Source organism: Bombina bombina, chromosome 4, assembly GCF_027579735.1.
Source record: "Bombina bombina isolate aBomBom1 chromosome 4, aBomBom1.pri, whole genome shotgun sequence".
Taxonomy (NCBI): Eukaryota; Metazoa; Chordata; class Amphibia; order Anura; family Bombinatoridae; genus Bombina; species Bombina bombina.
The window spans coordinates 109189207-109211597 of NC_069502.1; the positions used below are offsets into that span (position 1 = coordinate 109189207).

The 22391-nt window shown below is 37.9% G+C and overlaps 1 protein-coding gene across 4 annotated transcripts in view; it reads left to right on the forward strand.

The window, feature by feature from the left end:
• Positions 1–22391, forward strand: part of MMUT (methylmalonyl-CoA mutase) — a 212893-nt gene that overhangs the window by 125735 nt on the left and 64767 nt on the right. For all 4 annotated transcript variants that reach the window (XM_053709592.1, XM_053709593.1, XM_053709591.1 and 1 more), the window contains one exon: positions 16371–16486. In XM_053709592.1, the coding sequence (XP_053565567.1) occupies positions 16371–16486 (116 nt within the window). The remainder of the gene's footprint in view (positions 1–16370; positions 16487–22391) is intronic.

Here is a 22391-nt window from a genome sequence, read left to right on the forward strand (position 1 = left end):
TCATTCGACCAAGGACCAACGAGAAAGGAAAAGCCAAGGGTGAAGTGGTGACTGGAGTATAAATCAAAAAATATTTACCTGCCTTAAAAACAGGGCGGGCCGTGGACTGATCACACTACAGAAGAAAGGAATTTATCAGGTAAGCATAAATTATGTTTTCTTCTGTTAAGTGTGATCAGTCCACGGGTCATCATTACTTCTGGGATACCAATACCAAAGCAAAAGTACACGGATGACGGGAGGGATAGGCAGGCTCTTTATACAGAAGGAACCACTGCCTGAAGAACCTTTCTCCCAAAAATAGCCTCCGATGAAGCAAAAGTGTCAAATTTGTAAAATTTGGAAAAAGTATGAAGCGAAGACCAAGTTGCAGCCTTGCAAATCTGTTCAACAGAGGCCTCATTCTTGAAGGCCCAAGTGGAAGCCACAGCTCTAGTAGAATGAGCTGTAATTCTTTCAGGAGGCTGCTGTCCAGCAGTCTCATAAGCTAAACGAATTATGCTACGAAGCCAAAAAGAAAGAGAGGTAGCGGAAGCTTTTTGACCTCTCCTCTGCCCAGAGTAAATGACAAACAGAGAAGACGTTTGTCGAAATTCCTTAGTTGCCTGTAAGTAAAATTTTAGAGCACGGACTACATCCAGGTTGTGCAGTAGACGTTCCTTCTTTGAAGAAGGATTTGGGCATAAGGAAGGAACAACAATCTCTTGATTGATATTCCTGTTAGTAACTACCTTAGGTAAGAACCCAGGTTTAGTACGCAGGGCTACCTTATCCGAATGAAAAATCAAATAAGGAGAATCACAATGTAAGGCTGATAATTCAGAGACTCTTCGAGCCGAGGAAATAGCCATTAAAAATAGAACTTTCCAAGATAACAACTTTATATCAATGGAATGAAGGGGTTCAAACGGAACGCCCTGTAAAACATTAAGAACAAGGTTTAAACTCCATGGTAGAGTAACAGTTTTAAACACAGGCTTAATTCTGGCCAAAGCCTGACAAAAAGCCTGGACGTCAGGAACTTCTGACAGACGTTTGTGTAACAGAATGGACAGAGCTGAGATCTGTCCCTTTAATGAACTAGCAGATAAACCCTTTTCTAAACCTTCTTGTAGAAAAGACAATATCCTAGGAATCCTAACCTTACTCCAAGAGTAACCTTTGGATTCACACCAATATAGGTATTTACGCCATATCTTATGGTAAATCTTTCTGGTAACAGGTTTCCTAGCCTGTATTAAGGTATCAATAACTGACTCAGAAAATCCACGTCTTGATAAAATCAAGCGTTCAATTTCCAAGCAGTCAGCTTCAGAGAAGTTAGATTTTGATGTTTGAAGGGACCCTGTATCAGAAGGTCCTGTTTCAGAGGTAGAGACCAAGGTGGACAGGATGACATGTCCACCAGGTCTGCATACCAAGTCCTGCGTGGCCACGCAGGTGCTATTAGAATCACTGATGCTCTCTCTTGTTTGATTCTGGCAATCAATCGAGGAAGCAACGGGAAGGGTGGAAACACGTAAGCCATCCTGAAGTCCCAAGGTGCTGTCAGAGCATCTATCAGGACTGCTCCTGGATCCCTGGATCTGGACCCGTAACGAGGAAGCTTGGCGTTCTGTCGAGACGCCATGAGATCTATCTCTGGTTTGCCCCAACGTCGAAGTATTTGGGCAAAGACCTCCGGATGAAGTTCCCACTCCCCCGGATGAAAAGTCTGACGACTTAAGAAATCCGCCTCCCAGTTCTCCACTCCCGGGATGTGGATTGCTGACAGGTGGCAAGAGTGAGACTCTGCCCAGCAAATTATCTTTGATACTTCCATCATAGCTAGGGAGCTTCTTGTCCCTCCCTGATGGTTGATGTAAGCTACAGTCGTGATGTTGTCCGACTGAAACCTGATGAACCCCCAAGTTGTCAACTGGGGCCAAGCCAGGAGGGCATTGAGAACTGCTCTCAATTCCAGAATGTTTATTGGCAGGAGACTCTCCTCCTGACTCCATTGTCCCTGAGCCTTCAGAGAATTCCAGACGGCACCCCAACCTAGAAGGCTGGCGTCTGTTGTTACAATTGTCCAGTCTGGTCTGCTGAATGGCATCCCCCTGGACAGATGTGGCCGAGAAAGCCACCATAGAAGAGAATTTCTGGTCTCTTGATCCAGATTCAGAGAAGGGGATAAGTCTGAGTAATCCCCATTCCACTGACTTAGCATGCACAGTTGCAGTGGTCTGAGGTGTAAGCGTGCAAAGGGTACTATGTCCATTGCCGCTACCATTAAGCCGATTACCTCCATGCATTGAGCCACTGACGGGTGTTGAATGGAATGAAGGGTGCGGCAAGCACTTTGAAGTCTTGTTAGCCTGTCCTCTGTCAGGTAAATCTTCATTTCTACAGAATCTATAAGAGTCCCCAGGAAGGGAACTCTTGTGAGTGGAACGAGTGAACTTTTCTTTTCGTTCACCTTCCATCCATGTGACCTTAGAAATGCCAGCACTAACTCTGTATGAGACTTGGCAGTTTGAAAGCTTGAAGCTTGTATCAGAATGTCGTCTAGGTATGGAGCTACCGAGATTCCCCGCGGTCTTAGTACCGCCAGAAGAGCACCCAGAACCTTTGTGAAGATTCTTGGAGCTGTAGCCAATCCGAATGGAAGAGCCACAAACTGGTAATGCCTGTCTAGGAAGGCAAACCTTAGGTACCGATAATGATCTTTGTGAATCGGTATGTGAAGGTAAGCATCTTTTAAATCTACAGTGGTCATGTATTGACCCTCTTGGATCATAGGTAAAATTGTCCGAATAGTCTCCATCTTGAACGATGGAACTCTTAGGAATTTGTTTAGGATCTTTAAGTCCAGGATTTGTCTGAAAGTTCCCTCTTTTTTGGGAACCACAAACAGATTTGAGTAAAACCCCTGTCCCTGTTCCGATCGTGGAACTGGATGGATTACTCCCATTAACAAGAGCTCTTGTACGCAGCGTAGAAACGCCTCTTTCTTTGTCTGGATTGTTGACAATCTTGACAGATGAAATCTCTCTCTTGGAGGAGAGTATTTGAAGTCCAGAAGGTATCCCTGAGATATTATCTCTAGCGCCCAGGGATCCTGAACATCTCTTGCCCAAGCCTGGGCGAAGAGAGAAAGTCTGCCCCCCACTAGATCCGATCCCGGATCGGGGGCCCTCAATTCATGCTGTTTTAGGGGCAGCAGCAGGTTTCCTAGTCTGCTTGCCCTTGTTCCAGGACTGGTTAGGTTTCCAGCCTTGTCTGTAGCGAGCAACAGCTCCTTCCTGTTTTGGTGCAGAGGAAGTTGATGCTGCTCCTGCTTTGAAATTATGAAAGGAACGAAAATTAGACTGTCTAGTCTTGGCTTTGGCTTTGTCCTGAGGCAGGGCATGGCCTTTACCTCCTGTAATGTCAGCGATAATCTCTTTCAACCCGGGCCCGAATAAGGTCTGCCCTTTGAAAGGTATATTAAGCTATTTAGACTTAGAAGTAACATCAGCTGACCAGGATTTTAGCCACAGCGCCCTGCGTGCCTGAATGGCGAATCCTGAATTTTTCGCCGTAAGTTTAGTAAGATGTACTACGGCCTCCGAAATGAATGAATTAGCTAGTTTAAGGACTCTAAGCCTGTCCGTAATGTCGTCCAGAGTAGCTGAACCAATGTTCTCTTCCAGAGACTCAATCCAGAATGCCGCTGCAGCCGTGATCGGCGCAATGCATGCAAGGGGTTGCAATATAAAACCTTGTTGAACAAACATTTTCTTAAGGTAACCCTCTAACTTTTTATCCATTGGATCTGAAAAAGCACAGCTATCCTCCACCGGGATAGTGGTACGCTTAGCTAAGGTAGAAACTGCTCCCTCCACCTTAGGGACCGTTTGCCATAAGTCCCTTGTGGTGGCGTCTATTGGAAACATTTTTCTAAATATCGGAGGGGGTGAGAACGGCACACCGGGTCTATCCCACTCCTTAGTAACAATTTCAGTAAGTCTCTTAGGTATAGGAAAAACCTCAGTACTCGTCGGTACCGCAAAATATTTATCCAACCTACACATTTTCTCTGGTATTGCAACTGTGTTACAATCATTCAGAGCCGCTAACACCTCCCCTAGTAATACACGGAGGTTTTCCAGTTTAAATTTAAAATTTGAAATATCTGAATCCAGTCTGTTTGGATCAGAACCGTCACCCACAGAATGAAGTTCTCCGTCCTCATGTTCTGCCACCTGTGACGCAGTGTCTGACATGGCCCTAATATTATCAGCGCACTCTGTTCTCACCCCAGAGTGATCACGCTTACCTCTTAGTTCTGGTAATTTAGCCAAAACCTCAGTCATAACAGTAGCCATATCCTGTAATGTGATTTGTAATGGCCGCCCAGATGTACTCGGCGCTACAATATCACGCACCTCCCTCTGAGCGGGAGATGTAGGTACTGACACGTGAGGCGAGTTAGTCGGCATAATTCTCCCCTCGTTGTTTGGTGAAATTTGTTCAATTTGTACAGATTGACTTTTATTTAAAGTAGCATCAATACAGTTAGTACATAAATTTCTATTGGGCTCCACTTTGGCATTGCAACAAATGACACAGGTATCATCCTCTGAATCAGACATGTTTAACACACTAGCAAATAAACTTGCAACTTGGAAATACAATTCAATTAGAATAATATTAAAATGTACTGTGCCTTTAAGAAGCACAGAAGATCTATGACAGTTGAAAATTAATAAATTGAAACAGTTATAGCCTCAATCCTTGTAAACAACACAACTTTAGCAAAGGCTTAATCCCATTAGCAAAGATAACAAATTCTGAAAGCAGGAAACAAATTACAGAATAAACGTTTTTTATCTCAGTCAAACTATAATTCTCACAGCTCTGCTGAGAGAAATTACTTCCCTCAAAATAAGTTTTGAAGACCCCTGAGCTCTGTAGAGATGAACCGGATCATGCAGGGAATACAATGAGTTGCTGACTGAAATATTTGATGCATAGAAAAAGCGCAAAAAACGGCCCCTCCCCCTCACACACAGCAGTGAGGGAGAACAGAAACTGTCAGAAAAACAGATTAAGCAACTGCCAAGTGGAAAAATAGTGCCCAAACATTTATTCACACAGTACCTCAGCAAATGAAAACGATTTTACATTCCAGCAAAAACGTTAAACATAATCTCTAGTTATTAAACAGCTTTATGTATTTCTTACAGTGTAATTCTAGTGAAGTACCATTCCCCAGAATACTGAAGTGTAAAGTATACATACATGACATTATATCGGTATGGCAGGATTTTCTCATCAATTCCATTGTCAGAAAATAAAAACTGCTACATACCTCTATGCAGATTCATCTGCCCGCTGTCCCCTGATCTGAAGTTTACCTCACTCCTCAGATGGCCGAGAACAGCAATATGATCTTAACTACTCCGGCTAAAATCATAGCAAAACTCTGGTAGATTCTTCTTCAAACTCTGCCAGAGAGGTAATAACACACTCCGGTGCTATTTTAAAATAACAAACTTTTGATTGAAGATATAAAACTAAGTATAATCACCATAGTCCTCTCACACATCCTATCTAGTCGTTGGGTGCAAGAGAATGACTGGGAGTGACGTAGAGGGGAGGAGCTATATGCAGCTCTGCTGGGTGAATCCTCTTGCACTTCCTGTTGGGGAGGAGTAATATCCCAGAAGTAATGATGACCCGTGGACTGATCACACTTAACAGAAGAAATTACTATCTATTTTGATCCTACTACAAAATTATTTTTACATGCTTGAGGCATGTGTCAGTCAAAAGATCTCTTAAAGGGACAGTCTACTCCAGAACTTTTATTGTTGCCTCTATTTCAAAGCACTAGAGTTTGACTGCAGCAATGACCCTGTCTCTCAATCACTTCTGCCTGCTCTGTCCAATCCCTGCTTTAAACGAAGTGTATTTTGGGCATATGTATTTGTTTGTTGTGAGTCACTTGTTGTCTGTCTTTGACTTGGGGCCACTTCTCTAAATCTCGCCAGATGAGACGCGGTTTTTCATGCTGACCCCCACAGGGGCTATAATGGTGGTGGTATTGTAAAAAAGGGGCAGTCCCTGCGAGTGGCGAGATGACTCCTATATAATGTAAAGGAGCTCGCTAAAAAGGGACAATTCTTCGCTCCATAGAGTGAAGTTAGCAGTGAGCAGTTGGCGCACAATATAAAAATTAAATCCTGCAGCCTTTATAAATCTCACTATGCTGCTTTCTGCGTATAGCATCTTACAATCGCTTCTATTTTCATAAGCGTGTGTTTTTCTTTTAGGGTTATAAGTGTTTTGATTAAAGAGACCATTTCATATACGGCCATGTTCAGCCCATTTTTTCCCAAAAACAATAATTACGCTTTGTATTCTGTACGTATCAATTTCCATGTTTTTTTTTGCACACCCAGTGTAATTAATTTACGATTTACACTGTGCATATTAAATAAGATTTACATACAAATTCTATTTTTTTTTACAAAATACAATGTTTTGATGCACCTTAACCATACAATTTGTTCCTGCATATTTACGTGTGAATAGTTTAATTATTAGTTTTCTGTGATTTACAACAATTACAAATTTACCTATACCCTTTTGTAATGTATGCATCGCATTTTCTATAAGAAAATGCAGTATACGCCCCCTTAGCGAGTCACCCTATTTTCAGGGTAAAAAGTGCCTTTATAGAATTCCATCAGGGAAATAGAAGGGCTGGTGATTATTCTTATAGGATTCACCAGCCAAGAAAGCTATAGAGAATCTGCCTCTAAATCTGGAGACAGGAATGATATTAAATTAAGAATGATCTACTAGGTGTTGTGCAGAGTGTAAGGCTATATTTACTACTAGGTGTTGTGCAGAGTGTAAGGCTATATTTACTACTAGGTGTTGTGCAGAATGTAAGGCTATATTTACTACTAGGTGTTGTGCACAGTGTAAGGCGGCTATATTTACTACTAGGTGTTGTGCAGAGTGTAAGGCTATATTTACTACTAGGTGTTGTGCAGAGTGTAAGGCTATATTTACTACTAGGTGTTGTGCAGAGTGTAAGGCTATATTTACTACCAGGTGTTGTGCAGAGTGTAAGGCTATATTTACTACTAGGTGTTGTGCAGAGTGTAAGGCTATATTTACTACTAGGTGTTATGCAGAGTGTAAGGCTATATTTACTTTAAAGGGACACTGAACACAAATGTTTTCTATTATGATTCATATAGAGAATGCAATTTTAAGCAACTTTCTAATTTACTCCTCATATAACTTTTTTATTTATTCTTTTGGAATTTTTATATGAAAAAGCAGGAATGAAAGCTTAGGCTCCAGCCCATTATTGTTTCAGCACCCTGGATAGCACTTGCTAATTGGTGGCTACATTTAGCCACCATTCAGCAAAGCTCTACCCAGGTGCTGAACCTAAAATGGGCCGGCTCCTAAGCTATCATTCCTGATTTTTCAAATAAAGATACCAAGAGAACGAAGATAAATTGATACTGGGAGTAAATTAGAAAGTTGCTTAAAATTGCATTCTCTATCTGACTCATGAAAGAAAAAAAAAATGTTTTTAAGTACCCCTTTAAGGATGTGATTTCTGTTCTGCTGCTGTGATTTCAAAGGAAACTTTGCATCAGGAGCGCAATGTTTTACTTTGATGGCTTCTCTAATATACCTAAGGTGGACCATGTTCAAGTTGACTTTATCAAATGCAATTCAATTTTTGTTTTTCAGCAAGGTCATTTCTTAGGTTAGCCTATGCATTCAAATAAGATTACAGGTACAAATCCCCAAACCTGGAATTCCAAAATCCAAACTTATTCTGAAATCCAAACTTTTTAATATATATATATTTTTTAAAGTAAGTTTCTGCCTGTGGCTTTGGTTTGTTTTTGTGTTCTAAAATGCAAATAATCGTCTATATTTATTTAAAACAACAAATATTACCTTTCTGATTACAATACTGTGCTAGCTTTCTGTTGGTACTATGTATACAAAAGTATTAGTAATGATATAAAACTACCGTTATGTTACATGTATAAGCTGTATAATGACATGTAAATATTGCCTAAATGACATTAGATATTGTGGTTTACACTTGGTTCCATCCCCTCTCCAAACTGTCCCATTTTAAAGATGCAAATATTCTAAAATACAAACTATTCCGAAATCCAAACTTTATTCGGTCCCGAGCAGTTTGGATAAAGGGTTTTCTACCTGTATTACATCCAATTTTTGAAAATGTACAAAAATATAGGTTTATAATAGGTGCAAATATCAGACTTAAAGGGACAGTAAAGTCAAAATTAAACTTTAATCAGTCAGATAGAGGAGCATGTGATTTTAAACAACTTTCCAATGTATTTCTGTTATCAAATTTGCTTTGTTCTCTTGGTATCTTTTATTAAAGAGTAAAACGTGTTAGGCTCATCAGAGCTCAGGAGTGTGCACGTGTCTTAAAGGGACACTGAACCCAATTTTTTTCTTTCATGATTCAGATAGAGCATGCAATTTTAAGCAAACTTCTAATTTACTTCTATTATCAATTTTTCTTCGTTCTCTTGCTATCTTTATTTGAAAAAGAAGGCATCTATGCTAAGGAGACAGCAAATTGTTGGTTCAGAACCATGGACAGCACTTGTTTATTGGTGCTGTCCAGTCAGCAAGGACAACCCAGGCTGTTCACCAAAAAGGGGCCGGCATCTAAACTTACATTCTTGCTTTTCAAATAAACATACCAAGAGAATGAAGAAAAATTGATAATAGGAGTAAATTAGAAAGTTGCTTAAAATTGCACGCTCTATCTGAATCAAAAGAAAAAAATTGGGTTCAGTGTCCCTTTAATCTATGGCAGCAGTGTTTTGCAACATTATTTGTAGCTTTGTTAAACAATGTTGTAAAACACTGCTGCCCTAGAGTACTGAAGACACGTGCACACTCCTGAACTCTTATGAGCTTACCTAGATTTACTCTTCAATAAAAGATACCAGGAGAACAGTGTTAATTTTGACAGCAAATTTCGATTTAGTCTTAGTATTAGTCTTTTGACTAAAATGCCATTTTAGTTTTAGTCGTATTTTAGTCATCTGAATTGTTTTAGTTTTAGTCTAATTTTAGTCGACTAAATCTTCAGTAGATTTTAGTCGACTAAATTTCCAGTAGATTTTAGTCGACTAACATCTAAGGGGTTTAGTTAAAGTGTAGTGCATTATTTAAGCATTTCTCTATCATTTCCAAACTCATTATATACTCCAGGAGTAAACATAATACCTGTTATTATTTATGGTACTAAAGTTTAAACAAGCAATACAGACACAGATTTAGCCATTGTGATATATAACATCTTTATTAAACTTAATAAAACCAAGTTTCATAAACAAACAGAAGTGCAACTTCAAAATATAAAAAAACAAACTGTAAACTGTATTGGCTGTAACGCCATTGCACATATTACCCAATATAAAAACTTTATCAGTTCTCTGTTAATAATTAAAACAAGTACAACTCAACACAACAAAATGTTTCTGCAGCTAGCACAGGCACAGCATAACTTAAACCCATACTTGTGGGTTATCCTTATTTCTATAGGAAGAATCAATTGATTGTTCACAAATTCAAAAATGTTTCGGAAACAAAATTAACACTGCTCTAGAACTTCCAAAACTCATTGTATACTCCTAGAGTAAATGTTTATTAACCTGTTTTTATTTATGGTATTAAAGTTTGAACATGCAATTTAGATTTAACAGATTTAACTGTTGTGGTATATAAAATGTCTTTATATTAAAATTAAATAAAACCAAGTTTCGTAAATAAACAAAAGAGCAGTAATTATGGATTGATTATAACAAATTGCATAAAGTGTTAATTTTGACAGCACATTTTGATTTAGTTTTAGTCATAGTCTTTTGACTAAAATGCCATTTTAGTTTTAGTCGTATTTTAGTCATGAGAATTTCTTTAGTTTTATGCTCATTTTAGTCTAGTTTTAGTCGACTAAATTAACACTGCAGGAGAACAAAGCAAATTTGATAACAGAAGTAAATTGGAAAGTTTTTTAAAATTGCATGCTCTAATCCGAATCATAAAAGTTCATTTTTTACTTTACTGTCCCTTTAATGAAGTTAACTGATGACAGTGTTTTATCTTTTTTTATCAGTTATTATATAAGACAACAAAAAGTGTTAAAAGTATGGCAGTTGCAACACAAGGACTTCTCTGGGCGTTCTGCGTGCCCTCTCTTTCCTCAGTGGTAAAACAGTAATTAGACAGTAATTATTCTCCTCAGTAAACTGGTGAATTGTGGTTTCTTTCAAATGGCATGGAGAGTCCACAAATCCATTCAATTATTAGTGGGAATTCAACTCCTGGCCACCAGGTGGAGGCAAAGAACACCCCAGCAAAGCTTCAAATATCCTCCCACTACCCACAATCCCCAGTCATTATTTGCCTGTGTAACTTTGTAGCTGTTGTGCGAAGAAGGTGTCTGAAGAAATCAAGTTGTTAATTCTTAAATGGGTACTTTTCCCTGCAAGCAAGGAATGGGGTTATGCTGTGTCCATGTAATTCTCTTTAGTAAGAGTAATGGTGGCTTTTAGCAGTTGGAAGACGGCGAGGTGGTCTTTGCTTACCTTCCAACATTTTTGCTACCACTATAAAGAAAACCAGGGTTGGTTACTCTGTTTTTTCTTTTTCTACAGGTCTATGTCAGTGAGGATTCTGTCATACCTGTTTGCTGTACCTGTCCTACAGCGGATCCACAGGTAAGTGCTTTTACCTTCTAGGTGAGAAGGATGCAGCACTTAGGAGTTCCTTGTTTTTTGTTTTGTTTTTTTTTAAAAAAAAGATCCTTATGGGACTGAATATCCCTTTTAAAGGTTGGGGATTTATTGGGCAGCAGTTCAGGGCACTGTTCTGTCATGTGAAGGTTTTTTTTATTTTGGCTATAGAGATTTGTTTGCACAAGTTTACCTTTTATTTAGTTTGGGTAATATCTCTTTAAGAAAGTTGTTGGACCGCACCTTACTTTTGAATTTGTGATCATGTGACCGCTCTGTTACTTCCTGAGTGCTCAACAGTTTGTTTCTAAGCGGCTGTTTGGATGCCGGATTTTCAAGGAGATGGACCTGATTTTCTGGCATTAGATTATTTTACCTGCCTGTCGCTTCTCTCTGATGTTTGCATCTTTCTAGGATCTGCAGTTTGAACAGGATTTATATGCTGGTGTGGATTGGATTCCTGGTTACCGGTTGGGCGAGTCTCTCCAGCATGGCTGGGGTGTAGAGGTGCCGGTTTTAATAATTATTTATCTATGCTAAGAATTTTATTCAAATTTTTTATATTGAAATTAGAGTATATGGGAAATAAAGGGCTATTTTATTTACTATGGAATGTCGTAAATACCTTCATTGGTGTGGATCTAGGGGTTTTTCTTGGAGTCAAGTGAGCATTCCCTGTATTCTGTCCTTTCTTCAGGATGGCCTGGAGAAGGGTTTATCAGTCAGTACCCTAAAGCTTTGCTGGGGTGTTCTTTGCCTCCACCTGGTGGCCAGGAGTTGAATTCCCACTAGTAATTGAATGGATTTGTGGACTCTCCATGCCAGGAAAGAAACTAATTTATCAGTTAAGTATAAATTATGTTCTTAAGCTTATTGGTTTGGTGCTGCAGTTCAAATTCAGCAGTTGCACAATATTTTAAATGGTGGTCTAGTTAACTCCACTGTGACTCTGCTTCATTATGAGAAATCCCCCCCCCCCCCCAGTCTAAAAGGTAAAGTAAACCGTTTAGTGTTTTACTGTCTGTTTTAAACACCTTTCCAATTTACAAGAAGTAAACGATTGTATATACAGTATGTACACCAAGTAGATTGCCATTGGAGCACTATAACAAACAAGGGGGCGCACACCAATATGAAAAAAATTATGTATGGTGTATAGTGATAGTGATAATTGAACACAATAATTCTAAAAAGTGTTGCTGACAGTGTTGATTGTAACAGACCAGTTGTATATTAAAATAAAAATTGAAAAATATGAAAAAGAAAGAAAGCTAAAAAATATTAATTAATCTTGTATATATCAAACTATATCGAAAATAATAACTATAAAAAATGACAATACAAAACAGAACAATTGGAGTGAGTCCACAATTCGTGTGTAAACAAAGGATATGTCCTTGAATAGTGAAAGTATGCAGTGTATGGTATTCCCTTTATCAAAAGATGATCCAAACACCATAAGCTAAAGAGGTTGTCAAGGGTGACAAATGACCCAGCGATTCGGCTCTCCAGTGATAGGGATCCTGAGTCCCAAACGATACTATAGATATATGGAAGAGAAGAAATGGAGGCGCTTCGTAGGGTGACTATTTTTGGACAGGTGAAATGCTGCAGATGACAGACAAATGGCAACTCACGTGTTTGCAGGCACCACCAGTGGTGTGTGAGAGGCAAGCTGAGGCACACCGGTCCCCCCCAGCGAGACTTTGCCTGGTTAAGTCAGGAGGCTGGATTCCAACTTAGATATTGGCAAATGCTAAAGAATTTTCCACAGCGTCAGTGCGGTTCTGTTCACAGGATTCCTGCAGGGTGACACCCTGCAGGAATCCTGTGAACAGAACCGCATTGATGCTGTGGAAAATTCCTTGGCATTTGCCAATATCTAAGTTGGAATCCAGCCTCCTGACTTAAAGGGACAGTCTACACCATAATTTGTATTGTTTAAAAAGATAGATAATCCCTTTATTACCCATTCCCTATTGTTGCCTAACATACACGGTTACATTAATACACTTTTTACCTCTGTGATTAACTTGTATCTAAGCCTCTGCAAACTGCCCCCTTATTTCAGTTCTTTTGACAGACTTGCATTTTAGCCAATCAGTGGTGACTCCTAGTGTTATCTATTTGACACACATGAACTAACACCCTCTAGTGGTGAAAAACCTGTAAAAATGCATTCCTATAAGAGGTGGCCTTCAAGGTCTAAGAAATTAGCATAGGAACCTCCTAGGTTTAGCTTTCAACTAAGAATACCAAGAGAACAAGGCAAAATTGGTGATAAAAGTAAATTGGAAAGTTGTTTAAAATTACATGCCCTATCATAATCATGAAAGTTTATTTTGGACTAGACTGCCCCTTTAACCAGGGAAAGTCTCGCTGGGGGGACCGGTGTGCCTCAGCTTGCCTCTCACGCACCACTGGTGGTGCCTGCAAACACGTGAGTATCTGTCATCTGCAGCATTTCACCTGTCCAAACATACTCACCCTATGAAGCGCCTCCATTTCTTCTCTTTCGAATTTACTTCTATTATTTAAGTTGCTTCATTCTCTTGTTATCCTTTGCTGAAAGGTTTATCTAGGAAAGCTCAGGAGCAGCAAAGAACCTAGGTTCTAGCTGCTGATTGGTGGCTGCATATATATGTCGATTGTCATTGGCTCACCCATGAGTTCAGTCAGCAACCAGTAGTGCATAGCTGCTCCTTTAAGAAAGCATACCAATTAGCAAATTATAATGTTGCTTAAAATTGCATGCTCTATCTGAATCATGAAAGAAAAAAAATTGGGTTTCATATCCCTTTAACACTATAGCTGTTGACATAAAATCTCCCTGATGGTGAGCTCTGCTCCGCTAGTCACATAAAATAAAGCTGAAATTCAGACAGTGGGGCCCATATATCAAGCTCCGAATGGAGCTTGTGCGCCCGTGTTTCTGGCGAGTCTTCGGTGTAAAGACCGCTGCTCCATAACCCTGTCCGCCTGCTCTGATGAGGCGGACAGGAATCGCCGGATTGACACCTCCCTGCGTGAGTCAGCAGGGGGCGGCGTTGCACTAGCAGCTCTTGTGAGCGGCTGGTGCAATGTAAAATGTGGAGAGCATATTGCTCTCCGCATTCAGCGAGGTCTTGCGGACCTGACCCGCACTGTCGGATCAGGTCCGCAAGACCTTTGATAAATATGCCCCAGTGTATGCAATGCTTACAGCTACTGTTTGTAATGGTGCCTTACTATTTCCATAGGTGATTTTCTTTTTCCATCAAGTGGTACATGGGTATTCGTTTTTTTCATGTTGTCCGAATGAAGTATTTTTATATTTATTTAAATAAAGGTGAATAAAGGGTAATGGAAATCATCTGTTAATGTTAATCTGGAATAGAAGGGATATATGCAAAAATAATTTTACAAAGTTACCTGGTCAGGTAATAATATTTTTTTATTCCAATAACCAAACCTGCATTCTCTGTGTTCCCCTTTTGTAAATGTGAGAATACCAGAATGCTTTTCCACTTAGAGTAATTGCAACACCACTAACATAAACCGTATTTCATTTGTCAAATGGTCCATTCACAAGAAAATGCAAGTCATGATGTTAGCAATGCAGCTTAACTGTATAGGGGAGAATTATATTAAAAAAATGTTTGTTTATTTAGCTTTAAATCCCCATTTTGTAAGTGCATATTGAAGATAGAAATAATTTTAAATATTATCACTGCCATTGATAGAAACAAATATAACATTGTGCGTAGATTATGGGATGATTACAAATTATTATTATTATTATTACTCCATGTACTTCCAAAGATTGTTTTTAAAGATTTGATTATTTTGGATGCTGAATTAATGATGACAATTTCTAAATACATCCCATTGATTGTTAATGCTGTTTTTCTGTATAGCAATGAAACTGCTGTTCATTTTATAGCTCTTGTTTAATTGGACATGATAGTTAAACCAATTAGGTAATGCGAGAGATTTTTAAATTTACTTATTTTATAACATATATTTTATTTTCTTGGTATCCTTTGTTCAAAAGCATACATAGGTAGGCGGGAGCAGCAATGCACTCCTGGGACCTAGCTGCTGATTGGTGGCTATACACATATGTCTCTTGTCATTGACTCACCAGATGTGGTCAGCAAGGTCCCAGTATAGTATTGCAGCTCTACAGCTGAATTTAACTATCTTTTAAACCCATTGACCAAGGTTAAACACATAAAAATATGCAAGTAATAGTACAATAATAAAATATTTTAATACAATAGAGCATTTTTTTTTGTACTTTTATGTCGTTTTAACTCTAAACCGGTTTTCAGAACTTTCAGTGTTTAAATTGTAAGTGTGACATTGAGAAATGTGACTCACGCTGTAAACATGTTAAGTGTTCCATATACTAGATTTAATGCAGCCAAATCAAGGGCCCCATTACTTTTTTGCGTATTGTCACAAACCATTAATCCTTGAAGTTTAGTTGGGGTAAAATAGTTGATGGTTATTTTCATTTAATTTCTTTGCTTGATTTCTTTGTGTAGATAAAACATTTCTAGTCTTATTGAACTTCTTTACTTGTGAATCTTTAACCGTTATTTGTCCGCACAGACTGGCGTGACAAAACCTATTACTATACTGTTATTTTTTTATTTAGTTTTTTTTAAAGGGACAGTCTACTCCAGAATTATTATTGCTTAAAAGATAGATAATCCCTTTTATTACCCATTCCCCAGTTTTGCTTAACAAGTACTGTTATAGTAATATACTTTTTACCTCTGTGATTACCTTGTAGCTAACTCTCTGCAGACTGCCTCCTTATTTAAAGGGACACTGTACCCAAAAAATTTATTTCGTGATTCAGATTGAGCATGAAATTTTAAGCAAATTTCGAATTTACTCCTATTATCAATTTTTTTTCATTCTCTTGATATCTTTATTTCAAATGCAAGAATGTAAGTTTAGATGCCAACCCATTTTTGGTGAACAACCTGGGTTGTCCTTGCTGATTGGTGGATAAATTCATCCACCAATAAAAAAGTGCTGTCCAGAGTACTGAAACCAAAAAAAAAAGCGTAGATGCCTTCTTTTTCAAATAATGATAGAAAGAGAACGAAGAAAAGTTGATAATAGGAGTAAATTAGAAAGTTGCTTAAAATTGCATGCTCTTTCTGAATTACAAAAGAAAAAATTTGGGTTCAGTGTCCCTTTAAGTTCTTTTGACAGACTTGCATTTTAGCCAATTAGTGCTGACTCATAAATAACTCCATGGGAGTGAGCACAATGTTATATATATATATATATATATATATATGGCACACATGAACTAGTGCAGTCTTGCTCTGAAAAAAATGTCAAAATGGACTAAGATAAGAGGCAGCCTTCAAGGGCTTAGAAATTAGCATATCAGCCTGCGTAGGTTTAGCTTTCAACAAAAAAATACCAAGAGAACAAAGCAAATTTGATGATAAAAGTAAATTGGAAAGTTGTTTAAAATTGAATGCCCTATCTAAATCATGAACGTTTAATTTTGACTAGACTGTCCCTTAAAGTTAAAATTAGGAAGTGATGCTTACTACATCATATGTATTTCAGGTGAAAGCCTGTAGAGATCGCTCAGTTGCAGAGCAGTGTTTAGCCGCCATCACAGAATGCGCATCGACAGGAAAAGGCAACATCCTGGCGCTTGCAGTGGAAGCTGCCCGTGCAAGGTAAATGTGTTCCAGAAAGGGGGTATCTCCCCCAAATTGTAATTTACTGGTTAAGTTTTTGCAAATATAAATAAACAAACCCTGCTCACTCGTGAAAAAATAAAGTGGCTGTACTTATAGGTCTTGATAAATATCATAGGTTTCTACTTGGATCTGTGAATGTGGTGTTGTACTTTATTTACTTGTGATAGGGTAGGAAAATATGACTAAAGTGCACCCATTAGGAGACAAATTTATTAGTCCAGAAAACAAATTAAATGGTCAAAATTGAAATGTCGATGGGTGCATTTCAATTTTAAGTGGAAACATTTGTGCAATATACTTCCTTTAGCAAAAATGTTTCTAGATAAAGTTTACTGTTCCAGCGGCATATGCACATATGCTAGGTGTGACTAAGAGCATCAATAATTAAACATCATTCCTGATCTTGTGTGTATTGAGTATATGAAGACTTAATTTGTGTCATACAAGCCACTGCTGACTCTCCAAGAAAGTGTAGTGTTTGAATGGGGGGGTCACTCACAGCATATGTGCGTATGCCACTGGAAAAACAGTAATAGCTTTTACAAGAAGCATTTTTGCTAATAGACGTATATTACAAAAATGCTTCTTTTAAAATTGAAATGTCCTTTTTATATCCCTTTAATATTCCATTCCTGAGGAAGGGGGCGTTGATCTTAAAACACATAGTGCAGTTTGAGACCAAAGCTTCGGAGCTCCTCATAACAGCGTTCTCACCGTTTGATCTGTGTAGGATATTAGACTCTTCACTTGGGTGCAAGTATTTGTTCTTAATATTTTTCATATACTTTTATACAAACGGTCATTTAGGTGTAAGCTATTTTTTATATAATAGAAAGATTTTATTTTAGACCAACTTTTGAATCATCTGATTTTTTTTATTTTGGCGCTGCCTCTTGTAAATCAATCTAATTCAGCAACCTTGGTAAGATAGCAGCCATCAACAAGTAGCTATTTACTCAATATAGTAATTTTATATATGTACTCTATATAAATACATACAGTACTGAAGTTAACAACAGGGGTTACTTACAAATCCCTAAAAACAAGGGTCCTAGAGTTTATTTCTGGCTCCTAACTACTTTGATTATTCTACATTTATCTACATAAAATCTGGTCTATACCATCACTACACATTTTGTACATGTTGTTTTAGTTACTAAAATAGTCATTTTAACTTCACATACAATATATGGGAGTAGATACCAGGGGCATGTGCATACCAACCTGATGCATGCGCAGTGAATCAGTGATATCAGCACTAGCATTGCTGTATGTAGATCACACACCAGTTTTAAACTTAGCACCTGACTGTAACAACATATTTGTGGTTTTAATCAGTTGTTAAGTTGACAAGTAGCATTTGATCTAGACCTAAGAGTGCACAGGGTAAGCTCCCCTAGACAGACAAGTACTAGCCCCTGAACACCAGTCATAATAATAATAGTGAAATAACAGCGACAATAACTATCTTTACAATTACAGGTGACATCAGTGGTTAGATCTGTCTATCAGAATGGCATGTACGTGCATGGCATAGTCTTCAGTTTGGGAAAGGGACAATGGAAATGGCAACATTTTAGCAATTAAATAAAAACACTCATATGGAAGTACACTAATGTTAATAGCATATTCCATATACAAGCTATAGATAAAAAATTTGTTGGAATAATAATTGTTTTGTGCATTATGCAGTAATTAATAATGACATGAAAGGTGGCTGCAACCTTAAAATAACTAATTTGTGACTCAGCTCTTCTACCTGCTTATACAGGAATTAAATAGCCACTGCAGATCTGTGACTAGTAATAAAGAAACAACAGCAGCAGTTATAGAGTTAAACATCTGTTCCGGGGACCCCAGTGACAACATTCAGCCTCACAATGCCAGGATTGTGTAAATGACAATTGTTATGAGAGATACTAACGCACCTAACCCCAAACTCACCAGCACTACAGGGCGGGGATCACAACTGACAACAAAGGTGGTGCCAGTGTGTCCACATGTAAAATGACACCAAAGACCTCACATACAAACTATGAGAAAAGGCAGCTCAAAAATGGCAGCAAACCCACACTCACACCTGAGCAAGAAAACGTTATAGGGAAAAGCCAGTAACGGGGTCTCTCTCCTCCACAAGCTGTCTCTGATTCAATGCACATCACATACATATCATGTAAAGCAGAGTTCAAGAGTCTAATTCATATACTGTCAGAACAATAATGCATTAGCTTAACTAAGATATTTATGGTGAGATAGGCCAGACAGAGGTATTTGTGGCACAAAACTTCCTCCTCTCTTAGTCTGGACTGGCACTGAAGCAGTCTGACTGCCGGACTTTCATGGCACCCCCCTGCGATACCCCCCTCCACACACACACACACACATGGCAGCACTGCAAGATATGGATATGGCAACAACTTACCTTTTTTCTACTCCGTCCACCTCAACTGATTCTCACTCTTCCTTCCCCAAGATGAGAGCTTGCCTGAGTAGAGGCTTTGGGGCCTATCTATCAAGCTCAGGATGAAGCTTGAGGCCCCGCCAGAAACACCAGTTATGAAGCAGCGATCTAATGACCGCTGCTCCATAACCTGTCCGCCTGCTCTGAGCAGGCGGACAGACATCGCCGGAATTCAACCCGATCGAGTACGATTGATTGATTGACACCCCCCTGCTGGCGGCCGATTGTGAGCTGCTGGTGCAATGCTGAATACGGAGAGCGTATTGCTGTTGGACCTGATCCGCACTGTCGGATCAGGTCCGACAGACATTTGTTAAATATGTGTCTGTGTGTGCTTTTCACACCGTGTAACACGGCACATGCAAAGTCCCGCCCGGTCTGCTGCTCTTAAAAATAAAGACCGCTTCCCGACATCATGTGTGTGGTATACTCTACCACATAAGGCACTGGAATAAGAAACTTTTGGGTGCAAGAGGTCCTAGTGTATGCACACATGCACAGCTGTGTGCCTGGCTCACTACATTAAATGTTTAATTGCAAACTCAGAGAGAGAGCCATACTGCAGTCTATGTGTGTAGTAATGGGGGCGGAGCGCCAACATATTCTGCAGTGCTGTCCATGGATACAATTTGTTTAAATAAAACAATGATATGAAACTTGTAAGAGACAAGACAAAATTTACAAACACATGCAGGAGGAATTGAGGGCCCTATTCCCGTGGGAACTTACAATGTATACATACACACACACAAACACACACATATACAGTATATATATATATATATATATATATATATATATATATATATATATATATATATATATATATATATATATATATACATACACATACATATCCATCTTTAGACATGTCTATGTTAAATCCCTTGCCTGCTTTTTTCCTAACACCTGAGATCTCATATCTTTGAGCACTTATAACTTTTTTTCTGCAATATTTTTTTATTAGTGTTATTATGAGTGTAACTTTACTGTGTAAAGTAGTTTTGGTTTGTTTTGTGACAAACCACAGCTCTGAGGACAAGCTAACCCGACGAGCGTTAACTTCAAGTGTGCTCAAGCGATCACGTTTTCTTTCAACTTGTTATATAAGGGCAATTTAATGTGTGCAAACAAATGCGAAAACCCGATATCGCTTGCGCTCAAACTATAGTGCTCCACTCTGGCCCATTATTGATTAAGTGAAAAAAACCTCTTTCCAACACATTACGCAGTCATCCGTATTGAATCAGATAACTACCATGTTTTAGGTTCTTTGTATATATTTTGCTTTTGTGACCACCTCTGATCTCAAATCAACACAAGAATGTTTCTTAAAGGGACATGAAACCCAATTTTTTTTTCTTTCATGATTCAGATAAAGAATACATTTTAAAAAGGTTTCCAATTTTCTTCTCTTATCAAATTTGCTTTGTTTGCTTTTATTCTTTGTTGGAGAGATATCTAGATAGGTAGCGTGCACGTCTGGAGCTCTACATGACAGGAAATAGTGCTACCATCTAGTGCTTATTGTTACAAAACTGCTGCCGTATAGTACTGCCGACAAGTACACGCTCCTGAGCTTACCTTACTTTTAACAAAAGATAACAAGAAAACGATTGGAAAGTGGCTTACAATTGTAAGTTCTATCTGAATCATGAAAGAAAAAGTTTGGGTTTTATAACCTTTTAAAAGGCAATTACATAGTTTTTCTCATGTTTAATCCGCTGTTACTGTTTATTTAAGCAGTTTTACTAATATAATCAAAGTCGGGAATAACCTATAAAATGCAGCCTGAAACTCACCCAAGCTTGCATACATTTGTTTTACGGCTCTCCTGATGGAATCTGGAACTATGAATGCATCGGCTATTGTATTCTATGTTGGCATTTAATGACCACCACATGCAGGTAACAGAGTCATTTTGTGTAAAGTAATAACTTCTGTAATGTTACCTTCATGTTCGGATGTCAGCGTTGACATTTGTTTAAATTGTGTTTTGATTGCATTGATTCTTTTCATGCTTGACATCTTTGAGTCAATTAGATTCCTAGTGGCTGTTCTGGTGAGATTATTATCTAATGGGGCATCGGTCAATTATAAGATAACAGAAGAATGAAATAAATGTGTTTTTTTTTTTCACTTTGAGTTCCAGATTTGTTCTACAGAAAGGAATTGTTACTGCTGACTGCAATTTCACTTACACAGAACATGTTTTTTTTTTTAGTTTTTTTTTTTAAAAAGGACATGGAAGGGCAAATATAAACTTTTCTATAACGTAATTAAAAAAAACAAACAGTATCTACTACTTTCTCTTGATAGCTTCTTTCAAAGTATTATACAGTATATATATATATCTCACACACACACACATATAAATAAATATATATATAATATACAGTATGTGTGTGTATATATATATATATATATATATATATATGTATGTATATCTCGCACGCACACACATTTATTTATTTATAAAATATTTCACCAGGAAGGATACATTGAGATTTCTCTCGTTTTCAAGTATGTCCTGGGTCCACAAAACATTGCATTGTTACAATAGGGTACAATAAAATACAAAAACAATAATAATACACAATATATGCAAAATGTAACATAGAACAGGTAGGAAATATATAATCAACCATGACAGGTGCATTCTGTTTTGAAATATGCAGAGAGGGATCTCTTAAAGGATTTTAGGCTTGGGGAAGGTTTTAAAGTGTGCGGGAGGTCATTCCATAATTGTGGTGCTCTGTAGGAAAAGGAGGATCGGGCTGCTTTCTTTTTGTATGGAGGCAGACTAAGTAATGTGCTGGTACTGGATCGGAGGTTATAGGAGGTGGGAACAGCTGGGGAGAGCATTCTGCTCAGGTAGGGTGGGAGCTTCCCAGAAAAGCTCTTAAACACAAGGCTGGAAAGATGGAGGGTGCGCACATAAAAATAATTATATAATATACAGTGTGTGTGGGTGTGTAAAAAAAATAATATATATATATATATGTGTGTGTGTGTGTATATATATATGTATATATGTATGTATGTATGTATATATATATATATATATATATATATATGTATGTATATATATATATATATATATATATATATATGTGTGTGTGTATATATATATATATATATATATATATATATATATATTTATATTTACATACAGATAGAATATACCACTGACAAGCAGTGATATAAGCTTTGGAGCCCACCGAGCGCAAACACGAGTCCACACGAAAAAATATACTATAAAATAGTATAATAAAATGTAAATGATATAATTAACTAGAAAGAGAATAAATAAGTCTCTACTGAGTGAATTGCTTGTACAAAAGTACCAATGTCAAGACAAAATAATATATAATATAATTAAAAATATAATATAATTTAAAACCAAAATACTTTGTCTCA